This window comes from Pieris brassicae, chromosome 14 (genome assembly GCF_905147105.1).
Source record: "Pieris brassicae chromosome 14, ilPieBrab1.1, whole genome shotgun sequence".
Classification (NCBI taxonomy): domain Eukaryota; kingdom Metazoa; phylum Arthropoda; class Insecta; order Lepidoptera; family Pieridae; genus Pieris; species Pieris brassicae.
Window position 1 is genome coordinate 1278687 of NC_059678.1, and position 20139 is coordinate 1298825.

The window sequence follows — 20139 nt, forward strand, 5'->3', positions numbered from 1 at the left end:
AGGGTTAGCATTTTGTTCGTGTTAGTCTAAATATTTCGAGATATTTTGACTTAACGAGGTTCGAGTTAGAGATACCACTGTATTTTAGTCATTTCTTCCCTTCCTTTTATTTTTTAGTTATTATACAAAAGTTGCAAGACAAAAATAATTAGATGCCCCGAACCTGAACATTTATTTTGGATTTTAACGCTTTTATTTCGCAGAATTCCAAGTAAGACTTCATTATATTTTACTAATACGACTTACGGACTCACCTTTTTGAGATTCGAGTTATAAAGTGAAAATATTTACCTTTGAAGGGAAATTACATTTTTTTCCAGTTAGTCTGAATATTTCGAGATATTTTGACTTAACGAGGTTAGAAGTAGACATACCACTGTATTTTAGTATTTTCCTTTCTTTGCAATTCTAGAGTTACTAGAACTAAAAGTCTTCTCAGTAAAAGTGGCAACCTATCGTAACTTTATCTTGCTCTAAATGAGCTTTAAGATTTCATTTGGTTTAGTCATTTAGTTATATTGTTTATGACTTAGTTATTATTTTATTAGGGCAATTGTTTTCGGGCTTGGGTGTGATAACTATAGTTGTCAGACTTCGAAAATCATTTTTCCTGTAGTTTTTTTATTTCTTCATGTGTGTGTCACATTAAAAAATGTATTTTATTTTTCTAGTACCAATGTATCAGTGTGCCGAGCGTTGGCAAGCAAAAAAATAATTATATAGATCCAAATCTAACTTCCAAGATTTTAAAAGCAGAAATTTTGTTTCAACATAAATGTGTATTACGTAATCCTTGATTTTGCTTTTTGGTGATTACGTCAATAGTAATTATTTAAACGAAATTCATTTCGAACATTCCTACAAAAGTTAATACGTTTATGTACTCTTATTTTTGAGTGCTTGGCTCACTATTCCTGACAAGAAGGGGGGGGGGGGGGCTTTATAAATTGCAGCAAATCTGCTTACGTAATATGTTTACACTAGATGACATATGACAAAATTATTGTAGTCCTGTTTAACATTTTAGAGACAAATCTTTTTCCCGTTGTCTTCATGGAATTAGGTTTTAACGCTGTGAAACTACCGAATTTTGTTATTTGATAGTATAGGTACTAGCGTAGATTACAAATTTCCTCATCCTCTGGGATAAAATATATCAGGAATATTTTTTTAGGTATCAGTGTTGTGCAGAAAATCCGAAATAAAAAACCGCAAAATTTTGATAACTTTATTTTTGTACAGCGAATGACTGACGTATGTCATCGACGGTAAGTGACAGCTGTCAGCGCAATACCATTGCGAATTAAAAAATTACCCTAGGAACAATATTACTCTAACCTAACTAAACCAATCACTTTTACACCCAACAAATAACGTTTTGACATTATTCGTAAGTTGATAATAGGAACTGGCTGAAATTCAACTAAAACATCACCAAAAGGAATTGCCGTAACTAAAACAAAGCTGCAATTGGCATTTTACGGCAACTTTCCCGTTGGTCAGGAAAACATACCATTATTTATACAATTTATTTACAATTGGTATACTACAGCGTTATAACATCGCATTGGAAATAAAGAGATCGGAACACACATAACAATTATCACAATAATAATTTGCGTTATGAAATAACTCTATAATCTTTGGTCTGACAAACAAATCGATTTTCTATGAAAAATTTTCGAACTATTTTTACAAAAATATATGAAACATGTTTTGATGGTTTATGAAATCTCTAGTCCCATAAAGGGTCGGCAACGCACTTGAGAGCCTTCTGGCAATGTGAGTGTCCACGTGCGTTATCACTAAACATCCGGTGAGCCTCCTGTTACATAAAAAACTAAACACAAATCGCGTAAGAGGTTGTGCGCGTGAGTGTCTACGCAATATATCACACGATCAATAGGAATGGATTTAGAATTTCCCTACAATGCCTTTGTAAAGCAGAAGTAGGCAAAAAAATGTCTTTAATTGTAAAGACAGCGGTCTTTTGACAGAGACGCAGGAGGCTCGCAAGAGTCTGTCTAAACTAGAAACTCATGACTAATTATTGACACATTCTCACGTAATTGTATTAGAAATGAAACTTTGTCAAACCCATTTAAAAACTCAAATAGCTGTCATTTTGGAAATATATATTCATAACGCAAATTCGCTTAACGACTAGATTTACACTAATTTTTCGTTGTCGGCGTTCCTATATTTAATAAACCCGAATATCCTCTGAACTGATTCGCCATGAAGTCTCTATAGAGAGCTAATTGACGTTGGTCCATTTGACCCAGACTGCTGTAAAACGCGTTCATATACATCGGGTCCATAAAAGGAGTCAGGGGCGCGTTCTTCTGCATATCCATCATTTGGGTCAAATTCTGCCCCTTAAATACGTTAGCTAAATTGTTCTGAACACTGTTTTGGGACTCCTTGGAGCCCGTAGAACTCGTTGGCGAGACATCGTCGCGGGAAATTTGATAATTCGGAACTACTATTGGGTGTTTTTTGACGCCCGACGGGGACGGGGGCGGGAATGGTTTCGTGTAGTCTTTGGGGGGCGTGGGGGTCTTTGTCGAGATGAATTTGCCGTTCGAGGACCGCTTTTGTGGGGGTCGTTTTGGCGGCGTTGGTGTTTTGGGATTAACTAGCGTTATCTCTAAATTGGAGCCGACTACGGCCTTTCCATCCACTAGTGTGTAGTTTTTGGATAAGTTTTGTGGAGTCGGTGTTTTCGAGGGCGATTGTGCGGGCAATCTGACAATTTCCACAGCTGGTTTCTGTGGTGGGGGAGACAGAGATTTGCACGTAAGATCCAGAATATCTTGGGGGGTTGGTCCGGCAACTTGTATGCTTCTTTGGGGTTTGATGGGGGTGCCTTGTAGGACGTGTGGGGGCGGCATGAACGGGTCCTTTGGGTTACCGTAGACTGTTTTTTCGGGGCCCGAAGACCCGAACGCACTAGTCGCTTGGATGACTCTGGGTGGTACAGCGCCATTGTTGTAATTCGGAGGCATAATATTGTACATTTGGAACAACTGCGCTTGCGTCATGATTTGGTGTTGTACCGCAGGATTTAGTATAACGGGGGTGGGATTTATGAGTGGCGCAATGGGGGTCGCTAACACTTGAGGCCATATGGGTGCAGGGGGTATAGCCGTCACTTCCAAACCCCTCTCCTTGAGAATATCTAGTTTTTTCTTCTTAACACCTTGAGGGCTTTCGGGATATTCATCTAGGTCTATTATTTCTGGAGTTTTTGGTATGTATGGGACCTGTGAAAGAATAACTAAATTTAATCACGACTATTATTTTTGCCCTGGTCAGAGATATTTTGTGACCCGCTTTAACTCTATAATATTACGTCATAGGCATGTACTAACGTTACGTTGTATGGAAATCAAGGCACAGTGTTACAAATTATGTGGAAACCCCCAAACTCATGTAAACTCTATATAACGGCACTGAAGGGGCTGTGTATTTTATGGCGTTCTAGAGAGTTGTCGTTAAATGGAGAGACACGTATAGATACTAGAACTGGGAGGGTCAAGAATCTCCAAAAATTGTGTGACGTAATACTTGAACGCTCTCTAAGACGCCTCATGTATGAATGATGCGCGGAAAAACACTTAAAAATTAATTAAATATGTGGTAAACTGGATATTTGTAGATACCTCGACGATTTCATCATCACTATGCGATGAAGGTTTGAGGGGAACTTGTCTGGGAGGCGCAGGGGGGTGATGGATCCCGAAGTTGGTCAAAGGCGCTGGTGGGGGCGGTGAATTTTCCGTCACTGATGATTGAGGAGCTGAAATTAAAAGTAGTTTTACACAAATATAACTTATTGTCAGTCTTACTGTCATAAAGCATGTCAAACGTCTCTTAAAGGCGTCAACTTTTATCAGCTGTCATTTGTCAACTCTCGCCTGTGTGTAATCTGTGCGTTTTACGTTTAAGGCTCAGAATAATTGTAAAATTTTACTTTTGATAGTATCTTCTTCAGAAGTAGTTGTGTAAGTTTTCTTCTTTTTTAGATTTACTATTACTATTAGTACTAATCTGAGTGCTTGTCACTTATGCCGATAACTGTAGTCAACTTTCACAAATTCAAGATCACACATGTTAAAATGCCATGAGGAGAAGGCGCAGGGCTTACTACTTCCTCACCAGTAGACCGTAATATTGCAGCACACATCTCACGAGAGGACTCATTGTCTTGAAGAAGTCACATGTGTCTGCCAAGCATCCGCGAATACACAATGTACATAATTATATAGGGATAAAGAAAATAAAAGTAGCTGCTTAGGTCGACGTATATCATTGTGAGGATTCAACATTTCTGAATCTCTAGAGGACTGCCTTGTGTCTGAGTTCTAGATAGCAAACTTACGGGTACTGGACGGCAGTTGCGGTCTCATGGGCTTAACTCGAACTGCGCGGAGGGAGCTTCGCCCCACCGGCCGTGACTTTTGCTGAAATTTACAAATAAATATATGATAAATCTGACATACTGCAACTATTTGGAAAGAGACTGACAAGAAGTGTTCAAAAAGGTTTTTTCGAGGATCTGAGAAGTGGTATAATGAGTTGGTACCCAAAAACTGGAAAAAGAAAAAGAGGAAGACAAATAAAAAGATGGGAAGATGATATAAATAGAGCAGCTGCCCCTATGGGGTTGTGCAAAGCTAGACAACGAAAAGAATGGAAGCTCTTAGAGGAGGCCTATGTCCAAGGATGAGTTGTAAAAGAGAAGTTTACCAGCTTTCTGATGCATTATTAGTGTTTATAGACGTCACATTTTATGTACTAGGATAAGTTTACAGCAATTAGGGCTGTTATTATTATATCGTATGGGCTTAGTACTTTAAGTGAATAAAAAAATATAACATACTAGCTGATCCGGAAAACCTGTTTTTTCCGTGTAAATAATTTTTAGTGTAGAAAACAACTTGTGATTTACGGTTGTATATATTATTGAATGCCACATAATATTTTTTTTAAAATTTGGGGTGGACACCCTCTATCACTTAGGGGTTTGAAAGATAGATAGTTGCCGATTCTCAGACTTACTGAATATGCATAAAAAAAAATTCATAAGCATAGGTCGAGATGTTTCCGTGGAGTATGGGAACGAACAGTGACCCGAGGGTTTTATATATATAGAGATTTAAAAAAAAACTACCTGATCAATTCCCAATGCGGGCACAGCACTGTGTCCGTTTACAGCGTACTTTTCACTCAGTGACGATAGGCTAGTAAGCGCATTGCTGGCAACACTGCTCTGCGCGTCCGACAGCTCTTTTAATATTGTAGTGTCAGTGTTGCCTGAAATAATATTACATTTCAATATTGTGACGATTTTATTAGTATCTGCTTGACTAGTACGGGCAACGTACGAGCCAATGTACAATTGCTCACATAGGCTTTTTTAGTTTTATAAGCGTGGCGATTTCCTAAATCGTTGGAGTTACGCCCCGAGAGTATAGCCAAATATATGAACTCTCTTCAACTGTTACGAAGAAGGTCGATCATCGATCAAGACGAAGATGAGTCAACTGCGTTTTTGTCAAACGCCCAAGCTTTATCAACTGTTAATGATTTAAGACGCTATGTAGCTTCTTTGGATCAAAGCTGCAAAGTTGAATTATTTTTAATTACATCTAAATATTTCTGAAAAACTAAAATAAGTGATTATTTTAAATAATGTTATTATAATTACACTACGTATTTAACATAATTCATAAATGTATAATTTAATACCTATATATACTAAAATAAGAACATAATACGTAATAGTATGTAGTTCGTTTTATTTTTCCTATCCCGTATAATACGCTTTCTCGCTTAAGACGCGATTTTGGTAGAGTCCCTGAGAAATCGTCTTAAGCGGGGTTTACTGTATTTATAAATATATATATATATATATATATATATATCTTTTATAGAAATCAGTAAATTCAATTGCAAGTATCAACAAGGTTTAGTTGTGTATTACAGGAATGCATTTTCCCGATGACAGTTATTTATTGGGTTCAATTATAATAATTAAAACAAATAACACTCACCCAAATGCAACTTCTGCGTCAATTCATTCAGAAAACCCTTATCGTCGTTCTCAATCAATTTCTCTACGGGCTTCACTGAAATCTTTACTTTCTCCTTCTCTTCTCTTTCCTCCGTCTCCTTCTGCTTGGATAAAGCTTCTAGAAACTCCCTGTTCAGCTCTTCCGCCGGTTTCGAAGTTACATTAATTTCGTCTTTTAATATTTCACCAGTTTCATTGTCTAGAATAATTTTGTCTTTGGGCGACGGCGTGCGCAGTCGTTTGTCTGCTTTGTCTATCGGTTTGTCTATGTCACGCAGAGGCGAGTCTGTGACGTCTATCGTGTCTATGGTTTTATCGTCTATTTTGCCGTTGATTTTCGGGAGGAGCCGGGAGTTCTGGCGGCGTTGGTGATTTTCCAGAGGCAAGAGGTATCTGCAATTTATTCCCCATATATCATATGTGTTTTTATCTCCAAGGCCCTACTGAACTCATTACTGGTAAGAGAAAACCTGGCAGACTAAGGCTGCGTTGGTGGGTTCCAATTGTCAAGGACCTCGAAGGAAGAACCACGAAATAGATATGGAAGTCGAAAGACACTTGCTAAGGCCTATAAGGGGCTGTACATCCATTGATGATGATGATATATTTATTTTATTCAATTAACAGCTTTTTTAAAAAGGCTTTGGTACCAATGCAATCCAGGATGCTATTTGACAGGGCAGAGTGAGTCACCGCCACACTCCCTGCTCCATTGCAGGCGAGCAGAAGCCCGTAAAGGATTTCTACTCTTATAAATGCTAATACCGCTTTTTTATAGAAAAGGGGCAAACGGGCAGGACTCCTCTTACTGATTTTAAGTGATACCACCGCCCATGGACCATGGACATGGATGCCCAACTTACATCGCCAGAAGGTTCGCAAGTGTGTTGCCGGTCTTTAAAGAATTGGTACGATCTTTTCTTTAAGGCAGCTGGTTCCACACGTTCCATGCGTTCTTTTACTGCTTACCTTTCATATAATTTCTTTGCCCTCGGCGCTAGTTTTCCTTCATATATCAAACACCATATCCTCCCTCGACACACTGTCTCGTAGCCGCCGTAAGACTTCACGCGTGAATACAATTTTCGTAGTGAAACTGTAAAAAGAAGTCACCGTATAAGATTTTTTGAAAAATTTATTAATAATATATCTGGGTTAACCACGACTGGAATCACATAAATCAGGGACATACTCCCCTATTTTATATATAAATTATGGGGCCGTAGAATGCGAGAGCGATCCCCGAGCCTTTGTAACGCAACCTTCTAGGAACAATCTGAGGCCGTGTTAGTCCAGTTCAGAAACAGCAAAAATTCTGGGCTAAAAGAGCAGCTCGAAGTGACTTGAAGAGCAGCTCTGTTTCCTCTTGAATAAAAGGAATCACGTGAACAATCATGTCTTACGTTAGCGTAATCTTCGCGCATTGCGGCCTTTTACATGAAAAACGTTGACCTCCACGACCTGGAGCTTGACTTCCTGAGCTGACTTCTTCCATTGGGCCCAATGGAAGAAGTAAGCGTCCACTCGCCACTTAGACCAGGCTAAACATCATTCTAAAAAAAAGACCCCTAAAGAACACGTCTTAACGGATCCGGATGATCCAACCACATAAAAGCTGGTAATGCGTCAAAACAATCACATAAGAGTAAAAACCGCCTTTAGCAGGGAAGGTGGACCTTACGTACGTCACTTACTCCAGGGAGCTTTCGCTTTCCTTTCGGCCAAAGCCGAGGTTCAAGTTTTGCAGCAGACTCCCTTACAGCGTAGTATGGTCCCGTTATAATCGACTAATGAACACTTACTATAATTATACTTGGTGTGTACAATCTTAACGTCTTCCTTATAAAACTCTCTAAGTTCTAGAAGGAACGCTTCGTCCTTCTCTTTCTCCTTTCCCCCTTCATCATCTTCACTCGGCTTGTCTGCGCCAATTCGAAGAGACACCCGCCGTTGTATCTGAAAGTATCACATCTCAATTAAAAAGAGTGACAGAGAGTTTCTTGCCAGTTCTTCTGTGTTCTTAAATTGTGAACAAGGCAAGTTCGAGGGTTTCTGACTATCAGTAGCGACACTATCTTGGAAACAAAGTCATTATTGGGACCGGAAATTCTTGTTTTTTATACAACAAACTCTCTTAATGCCAGAGGGCTTGCGAGTACTACTTTTATGCTCCTTCGAAAGACTGGGGCTCAGCTATTTAATACCGGCGTATGACCACTTATGGACCAGTCTTTAAGCACGCGAACAGGTAGATCTGTAGCCGAGAAGATCGGCAGTGACGGAGTGTCAAATCTCCACTTTCAAGTCACTTTATTTGTTTAAACTTAGGTTTATGATAGATTTAGAAATTCACAAGGATTTTATTCATTTGTTAGAAACAGATATAGGTTCTGTTAAGTAAAAATTGTATGTATAAGTTTTCTATTGTATTAGAGCAATGTTGGCCTAGTGGCTTCAGCGTACGACTGTCATCTGAGGTCATACGTTCGATTCCAGTCTGTGCACCAATGGACTTTATATGTCCGCATGTCTCGAACAGTGAAGGAAAACATCGTGAGGAAACCGGCTTGCCTTAGACCCAAAAAGTCGACGGCGTGTGTCGGGCACAGATTGACTGATCATTAAACAGATGCAGAAATCTGATACACAGACCTAAAGGTTATAGCGCCACTGATTTATTTATTTATTTAATTGTATGAGTCTAAGAATAAATAAATAATATGACATAATATACTATATACGCAATACAGCAAGAAAATACTGCCGAAAGGTACAGGATAGGGACCATTTCTTTTCAATTTGTTAAATAATTAAATTGTCAATGTTTAGATATTATTATTACTTAGGTTAAGAATATTGTTAATAGTGTATATTTTACAACGGTCAACGGAGTAAACTATATTTGAACATTCATGGAGCATTTATAGCAAATCAAAATACTCACCCTAGGATCCGATGGAGACGCAGCATCACTATCACTTGACCGCGAGTCACGGTCACTGTCAGGGTCGTGGTCACGGTCGCGTGCCCGCGCTCGCCGCCGCCCACGCGGGCGTCCCTTCATCTTTGGCGCTAGATGGTTACACACGAACTCATGACCTTCTAGTTCTGGATATTCGAAGGTGTCCTGGAAGAGGTTGATTATATGTAAAATATACTTGGAAAAGATTAGCAGATAGCAGGTTTACTGCCAATTTTGTAAATAACTTAATGGTATTTTATTTAAGTTTATATGTTATTTTTAGTTACAATTTGGCCATACATGGGCTGTAAATAAAATGTCTTATTGAGATGGAACAAAAGTGATGAGGCCGGTGCCGCCAAAATGAATATTTTTTGTGGGATCATCACTGTACCTATTTATTATATGTATTGTTATTGTAGCACTCAACGTGGCAACATAGATTTTAGTATAGACACCCGAAAATTCTCCAAAAAACCAAAATCCTTCCACACTTCAGGGCAGGCTGACCTGATGTGAAGTGATACCACTGCCCATGGACCCTCTCTAGGTTAGAGGGCTCGCAACTGCGTTGTCAGCTTTTAGAATTGATACGCTCTTTTCTTGAAGCACTCTTAATCAAATTGGTTCGTGTATGAAGGCGTGTGGACGGACATTTCTCCAACTCATAGTGAGTCAGTCTGGCCGCAATTGTTCGAGATCCTGTCAGTGTTTGGATATAGATAGCTCACCTTACAATACAATATCCTAGTGTTATTTGTGGGTGCCGCATAACCTCCCAAAGCGGCCACCAGGGAGTCCCTCAACCAGTCAGCTTGGATACCCTCTAAACGGGCAAGAATCGCTCTGTATCTACAGTAACGTGGGTATGAGAACACCACCACCCCTGGGCTGTCTGCATCCAGGGCTGAAAGTTAATTTGAAATTATACAGCGATGTCGTTACATCTTGCCTGTTCTTTTTCGTGGTCTAAGCCAGTTCCTCACGATGTTTTCCTTCATACGAGCCTTTGTTACACACTCTCATTTTCAGACCATATTATTCATAATCAGTGGCGCTACAACCTTTTTAGGTGTGGGCCTCAGATTTCTGTATCTGTGTCATAATTTCTCAATCTTATTGGCAAATTCATCAGCCTCCTGCGTCTGACACACGCCGTCGACTTTAGGTCTAAGGCAAGCCGGTTTCCTCACGATGTTTTCCTTCACCGTTTAAGCGCATGTGTTTTTCATGTTGTTTTTTAAACAGGTCAAGCACCGTTCATCTGATGTTCAGTGATACCACCGCGCCGCCCATGGACACTCACATTGTCAACAGGCTCGCAAGAGCGTTGCCGGCCTTTCAAGAATTGGTACACTCTTTTCTTAAGTCGAACTCTAAGTCGAATTGGTTTGCAAATACTTCAGTGGGCAGCTGGTTCCACATAGTGGTCGTGCGCGGCAAAAATAGCCTTAAACAAACGCTCAGTTGTGGTACGACGGACGTTGAGGTGACACGGTTGGTATCTTGTATTCTACCTTGACTTTGAATGAAATGCGCACATCGAAAGGCCGTTGATGAGGAGGCCGGTGACGCCAAAATGCGCTGGGCAATGGTGCCCAGCGCAGTTCTGTTCATCCTGGATGCCGCTGAAAAGCAAATTAGACCAGCAGCTACGACCTTCCCTGAAGTCGTAGGTTCGATTCTATGTGCGCATTTAACATTCGCTGATGTAGAAAAACATCGCGAAACCGGCTTGCCTTTGACACAGGAGGTTTATACTTGTCGATTAGATTGACATTGAGAAGCAGAAACAAATCTGAGTCCTAGATCTATAGAGGTTGTAGAGCCTCTGATTTGTTTATTTAATTTTCATTGTGAACATGGCATCGATGTCTATGGATACAATTAGCCAAGTCTATCCAAAATATATATAGCTTACACATAGTACTTTTCTCTTTCTCCACATCGCTGAAATCCAGCTTTGTAAGGTGTAGGGGAGATGTCAGCTTAGTCTCAGCAGGAGGGGCACAAGCCTCCTTCCAAACGGCCCGGATGCCCCACCTCCAGCCTCCTCCATCACAGACCCAGGAGAGTAGGTCCTCAGCACGAAGTACCACCTTCTCATTGATCGCAAGGACCTCGTCCTGAAATTATAAATGCTTTTATATAAACGGAGACAAAAGATCTTAGTTAGTAATTATATTAATTATCTTTTAATTATTAATTATGAATTAATTACTTTCTTTTTATTTATTTACACTTCGTTACACTACAGTATAAAAAAAATATTAAAACTTGAACATAATGAAATTAAAAGGAGGGCAACTGGCGGCCTTATCGCTTTCGAGCGATCTCTTCCAGGCAACCACTGTGAGTAAAGAAAAAAAAAGTTGTATTAAATTACATAAGATAGGCAAGAAGTGCAAAAATAGATGTTATACACATTTATTAAGACAAGACTAAACAGGAACAAAAAAACAAATACTTTTTCATAAGATATATTGATTAATTACAATTTAATTACTTATTAATTACCTAGCTGTGTAGGTATACACAGATATCCTGCAAAAGTGCTTCCGGCACATGTAATAAAAACTTCTAAGTATAATTATAAAATACGGGGCAAACGAGTCGTAATTTGTGGTCGTATCTCTCATGGAAGACCAAAGTCAAAAATCATTTATTCATATAGGTAACACAATGTACACTTATGAACGTCAATAAAAAGAAATATACATTAAATGCTTCTAATTTTACATTTACTGCCAGTTCTCAAATCAAGGGCGTAGAACAGAAGAGAAGAACTGACAATCTCCGCCACTCTTTTTAATCACCTTTTTTTTTGTATTACACAACGTTTGTAAGTAGCTGCAACCATCACATCATGTTCCACATAACACCAGCAGGAGGCATGGTGAAATAGGAGCAATTCTCGTGGCAACGCAAATACATAGTCGAAATAACTAACATCACCGCATACACGAATTCAAGTAGGACCAGTTCACGAGTATCACGCATGGCCAGACATCGGCCCCCTCGCCATATTTTAGGGAGCGAGACAACCCGACGCATGGACGCCGCCACAAGCAATGACATTTAAGCGAGCATTACGATCCTTGAAATGTGAACTTGGCTACATAAGAGCATAATAATAATTCGAATTATACCGAAATAATTTGATACCACATGCATCACGGTTTGCTCTCACTTTACATTAAAACAGTAGTGGATGTTGACGATCGCGCCAGAGTCTGGAAATGCAGCTGCTAGATTCAGTCGTGTTACCTCTTTATACTGGAGCAATTTATCCAAGCACTAGGGTCGTTTAAATATTCATTTATATTCTATTATTATAATATATATAATAAAAGGCCTTAGCAAGCAGTTTTACTATAATGTACGATTCAATTTTTTTATTACCCCTTGTATCTAGGGGATTTTGTTGAAAAAAGTTTTCAATTAAATTTGAAAGAATTACTCATTTGATCCCAACCGGGAGTCGATTCCACAGTTCGCTAGTTTCCCGGAAATCGAACCCTCGTTATAAGGTACATGCTAATTATAAAACCTGGCATCAAAAACATTGAGAGAGTTGAAATTCTGTAATTATTGCGACCAAGAGGTGACACTTAAAACTCAAAGACAAATTATCTTCGTAAATAATTAATTAACAGCAAATCTCACTCGAGTGCGGGCCTGTGGATTTATTCGCTTGGGGTGGAATAGGGGGGAAAGAGGAGAACAGGGACGGTTTGATAACATTCCTTAGTTTCTATGTGGACTAGTTTGTAATACTCTAAAATCATTTTACTATTAGATTACAACAATATTCCTTAGGCATTTATTTCCAAAATTCAGTGGAGTACAGTAAAACGCAATTGTAGCTGTACGAAATTTGGTAAAATAAATAAAATTTGAGGATAAATTTAAACTATATTTTAAAAAAATATACTCTTGTAACACTATCAGACATTTAATGTCATGAATCAAGCCGATTTGAACACACACGCTCCACTAACACACATTGTCTGTAATATTATTGTTATTGTAAACATTTTAATTGGCGTTTTGATTAACATAATTAAATTATCTAAACAAATATTAATTACAATTAAATCATTATACTATATAACCATACGAGCCACGATGCAAAATAGTTCGTCTAGTATGGAAAATAGTGCGTAAATATTGGTAAAATAATTCAGTACGTTTAATACAAAGTAAACCCCAATTTGAGAAAGTTTATTTCATTAAGAAAAACACTTTTTGAACGGATTAAAGCTATGTATTATTATTAAAACTTGTGGTCACCGTGACCACGCACACTGAAAAGTACGCGAAACGTCGGAAAAAATTTAAAATTTAGAATTATGTAAATAATCTGTTCAAAAAGTGTTTTTCTTATTGTGTAAAAGCTATTTTAACAAAAGACAATACTAAGTTTATTTCACCATAACTGAAATTCTTTCATAACATAAAAAAATATTCTAAAAAACATAACGCAAAAGTCCACACTTGTCAATCACGCAAACACTTCGTTCACATCCTTTTTATTCAATTATTTTAATGAAACGTAGGAAACCAATAAAAAAATGTACTTCAAGAACTGGGTTTATTTGTACCCAGGGGATATTGCGACAGTCTAAGCCATACCAAAGCCCATAACCAGTCAGTTGCTGAGATCCTCGTTAACAAAGACGTTACCTACTGAAACACTATCAACATCTTTACGTATATATATACGCAAAGTGATTGCACAGTACAGATACCGGCAAACATCTTGAACAATTATCCTTGCCTGCGCAGAAGCGATTTTTAGGTATCACGACGGAGTGAAGCGTCGATCGTGTGTCTCGCGCTGTGTACGATGCGCAAACTTTCCCCACCTCCCTAGTCTAATACTCAATAAGTTTGCCGGTATCTATAGCGATATGTAAATATATTATGAATTTAATATGTAATTTTTTTTGACATTTTCGCATTGGTTTAGTATTGGGTTGGTCAAGATAGTGTATACTTTTTGTGAATACATTTTTCACACTACAACAAATGATTTGACACTTCTTCTTCTTCAGTACGTCCCTGTCCCATTCTAAATGTAGGGGGACTAAAATTGCTTTCAAATAAGTAACGAACCGGTGGTGTTATTCCGGTAAACGAAATTTCTCGATGTTTTTCATCATAATTTTAGTACGAGATTTTTATAACAGGAGATATATATGGATGATGTTTTTATCGTAACATATTTAATCTCCTGTCACGATGTTTGTCCGCGATGGACTCCTAAACTACTTAACCGATTTTAAATTAAATTGGCACACCGTGAGCAGTCTGGTCAAACTTAAGAGATAGGATAGCTTAGATCTATAATTATAGTGGGAATTATATTTTATTGCAAATTATTTGTCTATAATTAATCGACAGTTACAATTATCTGTTAACTCCAAAAGATACTTTTCGACTGGATTGAGTGAGTAATCAATAGATGGCACTGCTATGGTAAACCGACAAACGTGTCATATAAGCTACTATTCAATATCATGATTACCACGTGTTATTGAGGCTAAAGTATCAATTAAATTTATTTTGCAGTAAACGAAATATCGTGAAATTCAATTATTTCTTTAATTTTTGGTATTAGCCAACCACGTGTTACTTAGACCGAAGTGTAAATCAGATTCAAATCATAGTGACGATAATACAGAGAAATTATTCTTTCGTGTCACGGTATTAAGGCTAACTAAAACCACATTAACGAGAAACGAAGTTCGCGGGGGCAGCGAGTAGTTTATATTTTAGTAATTTTTTTATTACTATTTGAACTATCGCAGTTTATTGTACTGGATTTCGCAGGTCGTGTTCAGTTTGAGGTTGTTGGGATTGCACCGTTATGATAATTTTGAGAGCAGTGATGGCCTACTGGCTTCAGCATGCGACTCTCATCCCTAAGGTCGTAGAGTCGATCCCTGTCTGTGCACCAATGGACTTTCTATGTGTTCATTTAAGATTCGCTCAAACGGTGAAGGAAAATATCGCAAGGAAATTGCCTTAGACCAAAAAAGTCTACAGCGTGTGCCAGCCACAGGCAGGTCACTTGTCTATAAGATAAATTATCATCAAACAAATACAGAAATCTGAAGCCCAAACCCAAAAACATATATAATAAATTTCATACAATCCGTGTGTGAACGTTCCATGATTCAGTTATATACTAAAGCCAAATATCAATAAATTCGCTTAACATTTGCAACATCACATGACATTGACAATCGAATCTAGCATTGAAAATCTCGAAGTGGAATCAGAATAGGTCTTCCAATTTATGCCGGCATTTTATAAAGAAATATATATAGACTGCTTGTCTTAAGTATTTAGATTAGTCACAGTCTATTAGAAATAATTTAACCATTGTCCAGGTTTCTGAGACCCTGAGTACTGGCTCTACCTGGTGAATTACCACACCCAGAAGATGCGATAAATGTGTGTGTAATGTCTTGATATACCGTATTTGTCTTACATCTCTATTAATTCCGGCTCGAAGGACTAATGCAGCTTGCCAGCCAGTGGACTGCGAAATTTGTATTTAAATTTATATATATAAAAAACGTCGGGCATCACCACGATAATTAAGGGCTTCAATGAGTCTTAAGAGGATAAACAGAGCAATATTCGCCAGAAGTGTATCGCATCTTCAGCTTTTAAAATTTGGAACAGCCACGTGATCCATGTCAGCAGTCGGTCAATGTTCAAGGGAAATATGAACAATCATCTAACAAAAAATGTAACAGAAATTTATTTAAAATCACGTCAATTTCGCGGATTACCTAAAAAATTTACCTAAAAGCATAAATTTTTCGATAATTTAGACGAGAAAGATTAAAAAGGTTTTTGTAGGAGACCAATTGAACAATATCCACACCAGCTACGCTTCAGAACAGAGCTGTGTGAGTGTACTTATTTAGGATACCTAAGAATTGGGCTCAGCATCATATAATGGAGTGACTGTCACTCCGCAAGAACGGAAAGGCGGAAGTTTTGGATGTACCGCGCGCACATTCCAACTTGGTTAGCGAAGCGCCACTCACGCGAGCAATACAAATAATAAATAGAATTTCTAATGGGATAGACCTATTTGTATGTACACTGGCTGAGTTCACAAGAGTTGCTTGTTAAATTATTAGTTACAAGATCTAGGTCTAGAATCGGCGATCTCGTATAAATAAATAAAATATATTTATCAAATTGTAGTTTCAATAATAACATGTTAAGTCAAAATAACTAGCAAAATCTGGAAAATAATTTTAAACCACGCTTTGACAAACTCATAAATACTTTGTCTCCATAAATCCCAAATACATACATAACTATAACAAAAGTAATCTTAATTCCAAAAACATTTCTTTATAGGCGCGTTATCAATGTTATATTCTTCTATATAACGCGAAGATCTCTCAAGATTTCTGAATTGAGAAAATTTTAATGAATTGTCAAGTCCAAAATTAGTTATACCTTTGCATCTGTTTCAGTTGTGTTATATAAAATTACACAAAATAACTTTATTAAATTCATGTTAAAAACTAACTAAACTAAAAGGGCGAGGCCCTTTTAGTTTAGTTACAGGGTGATTACTGTACACAGATTACAGCCGCCATCTTGTTTTCATTAGGTTCAAACAATAGTTAGTTATAGTTATATTTAGTTAAACAATTTAATTTAAAAGTAAAACCCTTCAACTGAAACTAAACTTAAATATATTTCCGTCGTATCATGATGTTCTAGTCTAAAGATTTTCTCCGCAAATATTGAATGCATGTTAGACATTACGAAAACTAGTACATCACTTTGCTCTATTGTCAATAGTTTCCGCAGCGTACGCGGTTTAGTAATCTTTATTGGATTTCACTTAGGTTACACTATTTTAATTTCATACAGAACTCTATTGACACAGAACTCTACTATTGCTTATCATCAGGTACCACGAGCTACATCAAAATAATCCAACCATTACAACACAGAGTGCTCAGGGGAGTAGGCAAAGCTTCCTGGTACATTCGCCTTACCACCTTAATGAAGATGACATCGCCACAATAATTAAAGGATTGCCGGAGCCCACGAACAAAGGCTCCCGTGGATGTCGAGGCTGTCTTGACACCACGGCCTTAGTTACACCAGGTTAAACTGTGGTAAGTGAAAGGAATACAAGAGCGGAATGTCTTCCCCTTGAGTAAGTAGTTATTGGACACTTTATGTTAAAAATCCTTTTTAGTAAATCAGGTTAGACAATCTGGACCCAAGTCCGCATATGGACTTCGTGAACCATATGCCGGCGAATTGAAGGCGTTCGGCCATACAATGCACGGCGATGAGAACTTGGAGAAACTGATTGTGCAAATCACGTGGCCGTTCACCAACCAGATGGAACGATCAAGTGAAAGACTTATCGTCCTCAAAACTATGCGATGCTATAAGATGCGCTGGACAGAAGTGGAAGCTGAGACCACTGGAGATGTTTCCTTGCTGATTGCGACGCTCATACAATGAGCTGCCGACTGAAGAGAGAAACTCTTAAATAAGGCTGGAACGTAATGTTCCATGATTGATGACATGCTTGTGTCCTATGGACGGACCGTTTTTCTACAATTTTGTATGTACGTCAATTTCTGTCATGTTTTTGTCCTCATTTTGTGGTCCAAACAAAAAAAATGTTGATCAGGGATAACGTAGGGTTTTGAAAAGATTTCTCCTGTCCTGGACTCTATTTAATGCAAACAATCAAATCTTTTCTCTTTAAAATATTTGTGTAGATTAGTATATCATGACCTCGCGACTGAAAAATTTGACAGTTTCGCTTTCAAACTATAACAGAATGATCGATTCTCAAAAAGTTACTTTTGTTCAACTCTTTTGTATCGAATTGTCCAAATAACAATCACATATTATCGTTCTTTCGTTCGGTCTTTCCATTCCAATACGCTTCCATTTATACCAGGTCATAGTCACGAAAAATTGCTATTGAATTAAGGAACATAAACTCATCAGCTACTCAACTGATTTTTTAAGATGAGTAAGATGCAGCAAGCTTAGTCCGGGCTCCTGAAGAAATATATTACTTTTGACATTTATGAAACCTACTTGCCTATTATATCCAAGAAAATGCAGAGTCCGAGAACCCGTCATTGGATCATTTTCTTCATACTTATTGGACAAATTAATTAAATTTGTAATTGTAAGTTACTTTTATGTGTGCGTCACCCCAAATAGTTTGCATTAGTGTGCGTTTCCTTCGAATACATACAAGGTGTTTTCACATATTCCAAGGCCATTTTTAATACATTATATATTTATTTATCAATAAACATGGCACAGCAGATATATATACAAGTTCTAATTGTAGTATGTAGACGGAAAATAATAAACGGATCAAAGATAAGTGTTTCTCCAACTTCGATTCGTTACCTTTGGAGTAGAGACTCTTCAAGTGCAGTGGCACTAATTAAAGATTTAAGTTGGCTCCTGGTAGATAGTATCGGTGGCGCCAGAGCTGGTGCTTTCCTCGCTCAAGGAATAAGTATCGCAATACAGCGAGGAAATGCTGCCAGCGTTAAAGGTACACTGCCACGGAGAACTTTTAAAATTTGTTTTAATTTTGTTTTCATTATAAAATATATTTTTATGATTACTATGTAGGTTAAGAAAATTGTAAATACTGTATATTTGTGTGTATGTACCGATATACACACGAAAATGTTGACTCAGTAATTCAGAGTATAGACTTTGGAACCAGCTGCCCACTGAAGTATTTCCGAACCATTTCGACTTAGGGTCCTTCAAGAAAAGAGCATACCAGTTCCGAGCCTTCTGGCATTAAGCGTGTCACTGTGTCAGAGCATGTATCATTTAAGAACAGAGCCTCCTAACTACTAATAAAATTGTTTTCGTTGGTTAGTCTACCAGGGCTGTATATGAGTAAGTGGTTGGCTGGAACTTGCTGGCCCTTTAAGAATTGTTATGCTCTTGTCTTGAAGGACTCTAAGTAATCCGGAAACCCGGAATACGAAAAGCAGTTGTACTTGTACGTCCACCACCTGAATGCTGAATGGTTCGATGGTGGCCACTAAGAGGGTTATATTCGAATAGGATGCGTATAACACAGGGTATCTGTTTAAACTGTGCCTTCATACTTTTAGTTGTAATTTTATTTTCGATAATTTATGTACTATATTTTTTACCTTACTAGAGTCGGCTGGAAGAGGTCGCTTGTAAGCGATAAGGCTGCTTAAGAAATAATGTAACGAAATTGTAATAAAAAAAGTAATCACCAAATCAGAGCATCCTGTATTTGTCGTGACACACACATACAAATGATAGCGCTTCGGGTCTAGCGAGTGCATCGCCCCTGACGTAAAGGCGCGTGCACATATTAAAAATACAAAGTCAATACTATTAGCGGTCATAAGTTTGGGACACATCTTATATTGACTAGTGAAGATTAATTTATCGTAAATAAATGCTATAGAATTATTTCATCACTATCTTATATCGCTTGCTGGCGAAAAGAAGGAAGGCTGTTATTACTAGAATACCAAGTACATATACAAACAGATATATCAAAAGCTCAATTTTTCCTACGATTTAAACATAGTTATGAATTTAGTGTAAAAAGATAAAAAAATAACTTAAAATACAGTAATTCATTCATTAGACTGAAGAGCAAAAGCGTGTTTCACTGTTTAAACATAATTACGGACGATACACTAACCTCACATTACGGCGGTAATGACGAATGTCTAGAATGTAATAATATATTACTACTATTATTATTCCAGAAACCTATTCCAGTCGGCCACTGCTCGGTTAGGGGGAAAGTTCTTTAAGAAATTTGTCTTTTATTGAGTGGTTTTCGGTCTTAACGCCCTCAAAGATGTGTTCTCACAGAGCTTCTCCATTACTGGAACATGACAGTGGCCAGTAAAGATTTTATAGTGTGGACTCAATTTCAGAACCGAGACACCCATTGTGCGTAAAATCCTGGCTAATTAAGCCAGCCTAGCTTCTTCCCAAGCCTTCCTTCAAGTCTCATTCGTTCTATACAGTTTTCGTTATAACAGAAATATAA

General features: G+C 37.8%; 1 protein-coding gene across 2 annotated transcripts in view; it reads right to left on the reverse strand.

The window, feature by feature from the left end:
• Positions 1–1214: 1214 nt before the first annotated feature.
• LOC123718050 (bromodomain-containing protein 4-like) overlaps positions 1215–20139 on the reverse strand; it is a 49851-nt gene continuing 30926 nt past the window's right edge. The window contains exons 4-13 of one of the 2 annotated variants that reach the window (XM_045674414.1): positions 10972–11167; positions 9773–9948; positions 9024–9206; positions 7882–8035; positions 7049–7175; positions 6060–6472; positions 5177–5319; positions 4385–4466; positions 3666–3802; positions 1215–3266 (exon numbers count right to left, since the gene is read on the reverse strand). In XM_045674414.1, coding sequence (XP_045530370.1) covers positions 2175–3266; positions 3666–3802; positions 4385–4466; positions 5177–5319; positions 6060–6472; positions 7049–7175; positions 7882–8035; positions 9024–9206; positions 9773–9948; positions 10972–11167 — 2703 coding nt within the window. In that variant the 3' untranslated portion in view covers positions 1215–2174. Of the gene's footprint in view, positions 3267–3665; positions 3803–4384; positions 4467–5176; positions 5320–6059; positions 6473–7048; positions 7176–7881; positions 8036–9023; positions 9207–9772; positions 9949–10962; positions 11168–20139 lie in introns of both variants that reach the window. The other variant, XM_045674413.1, reaches the window with a different exon arrangement.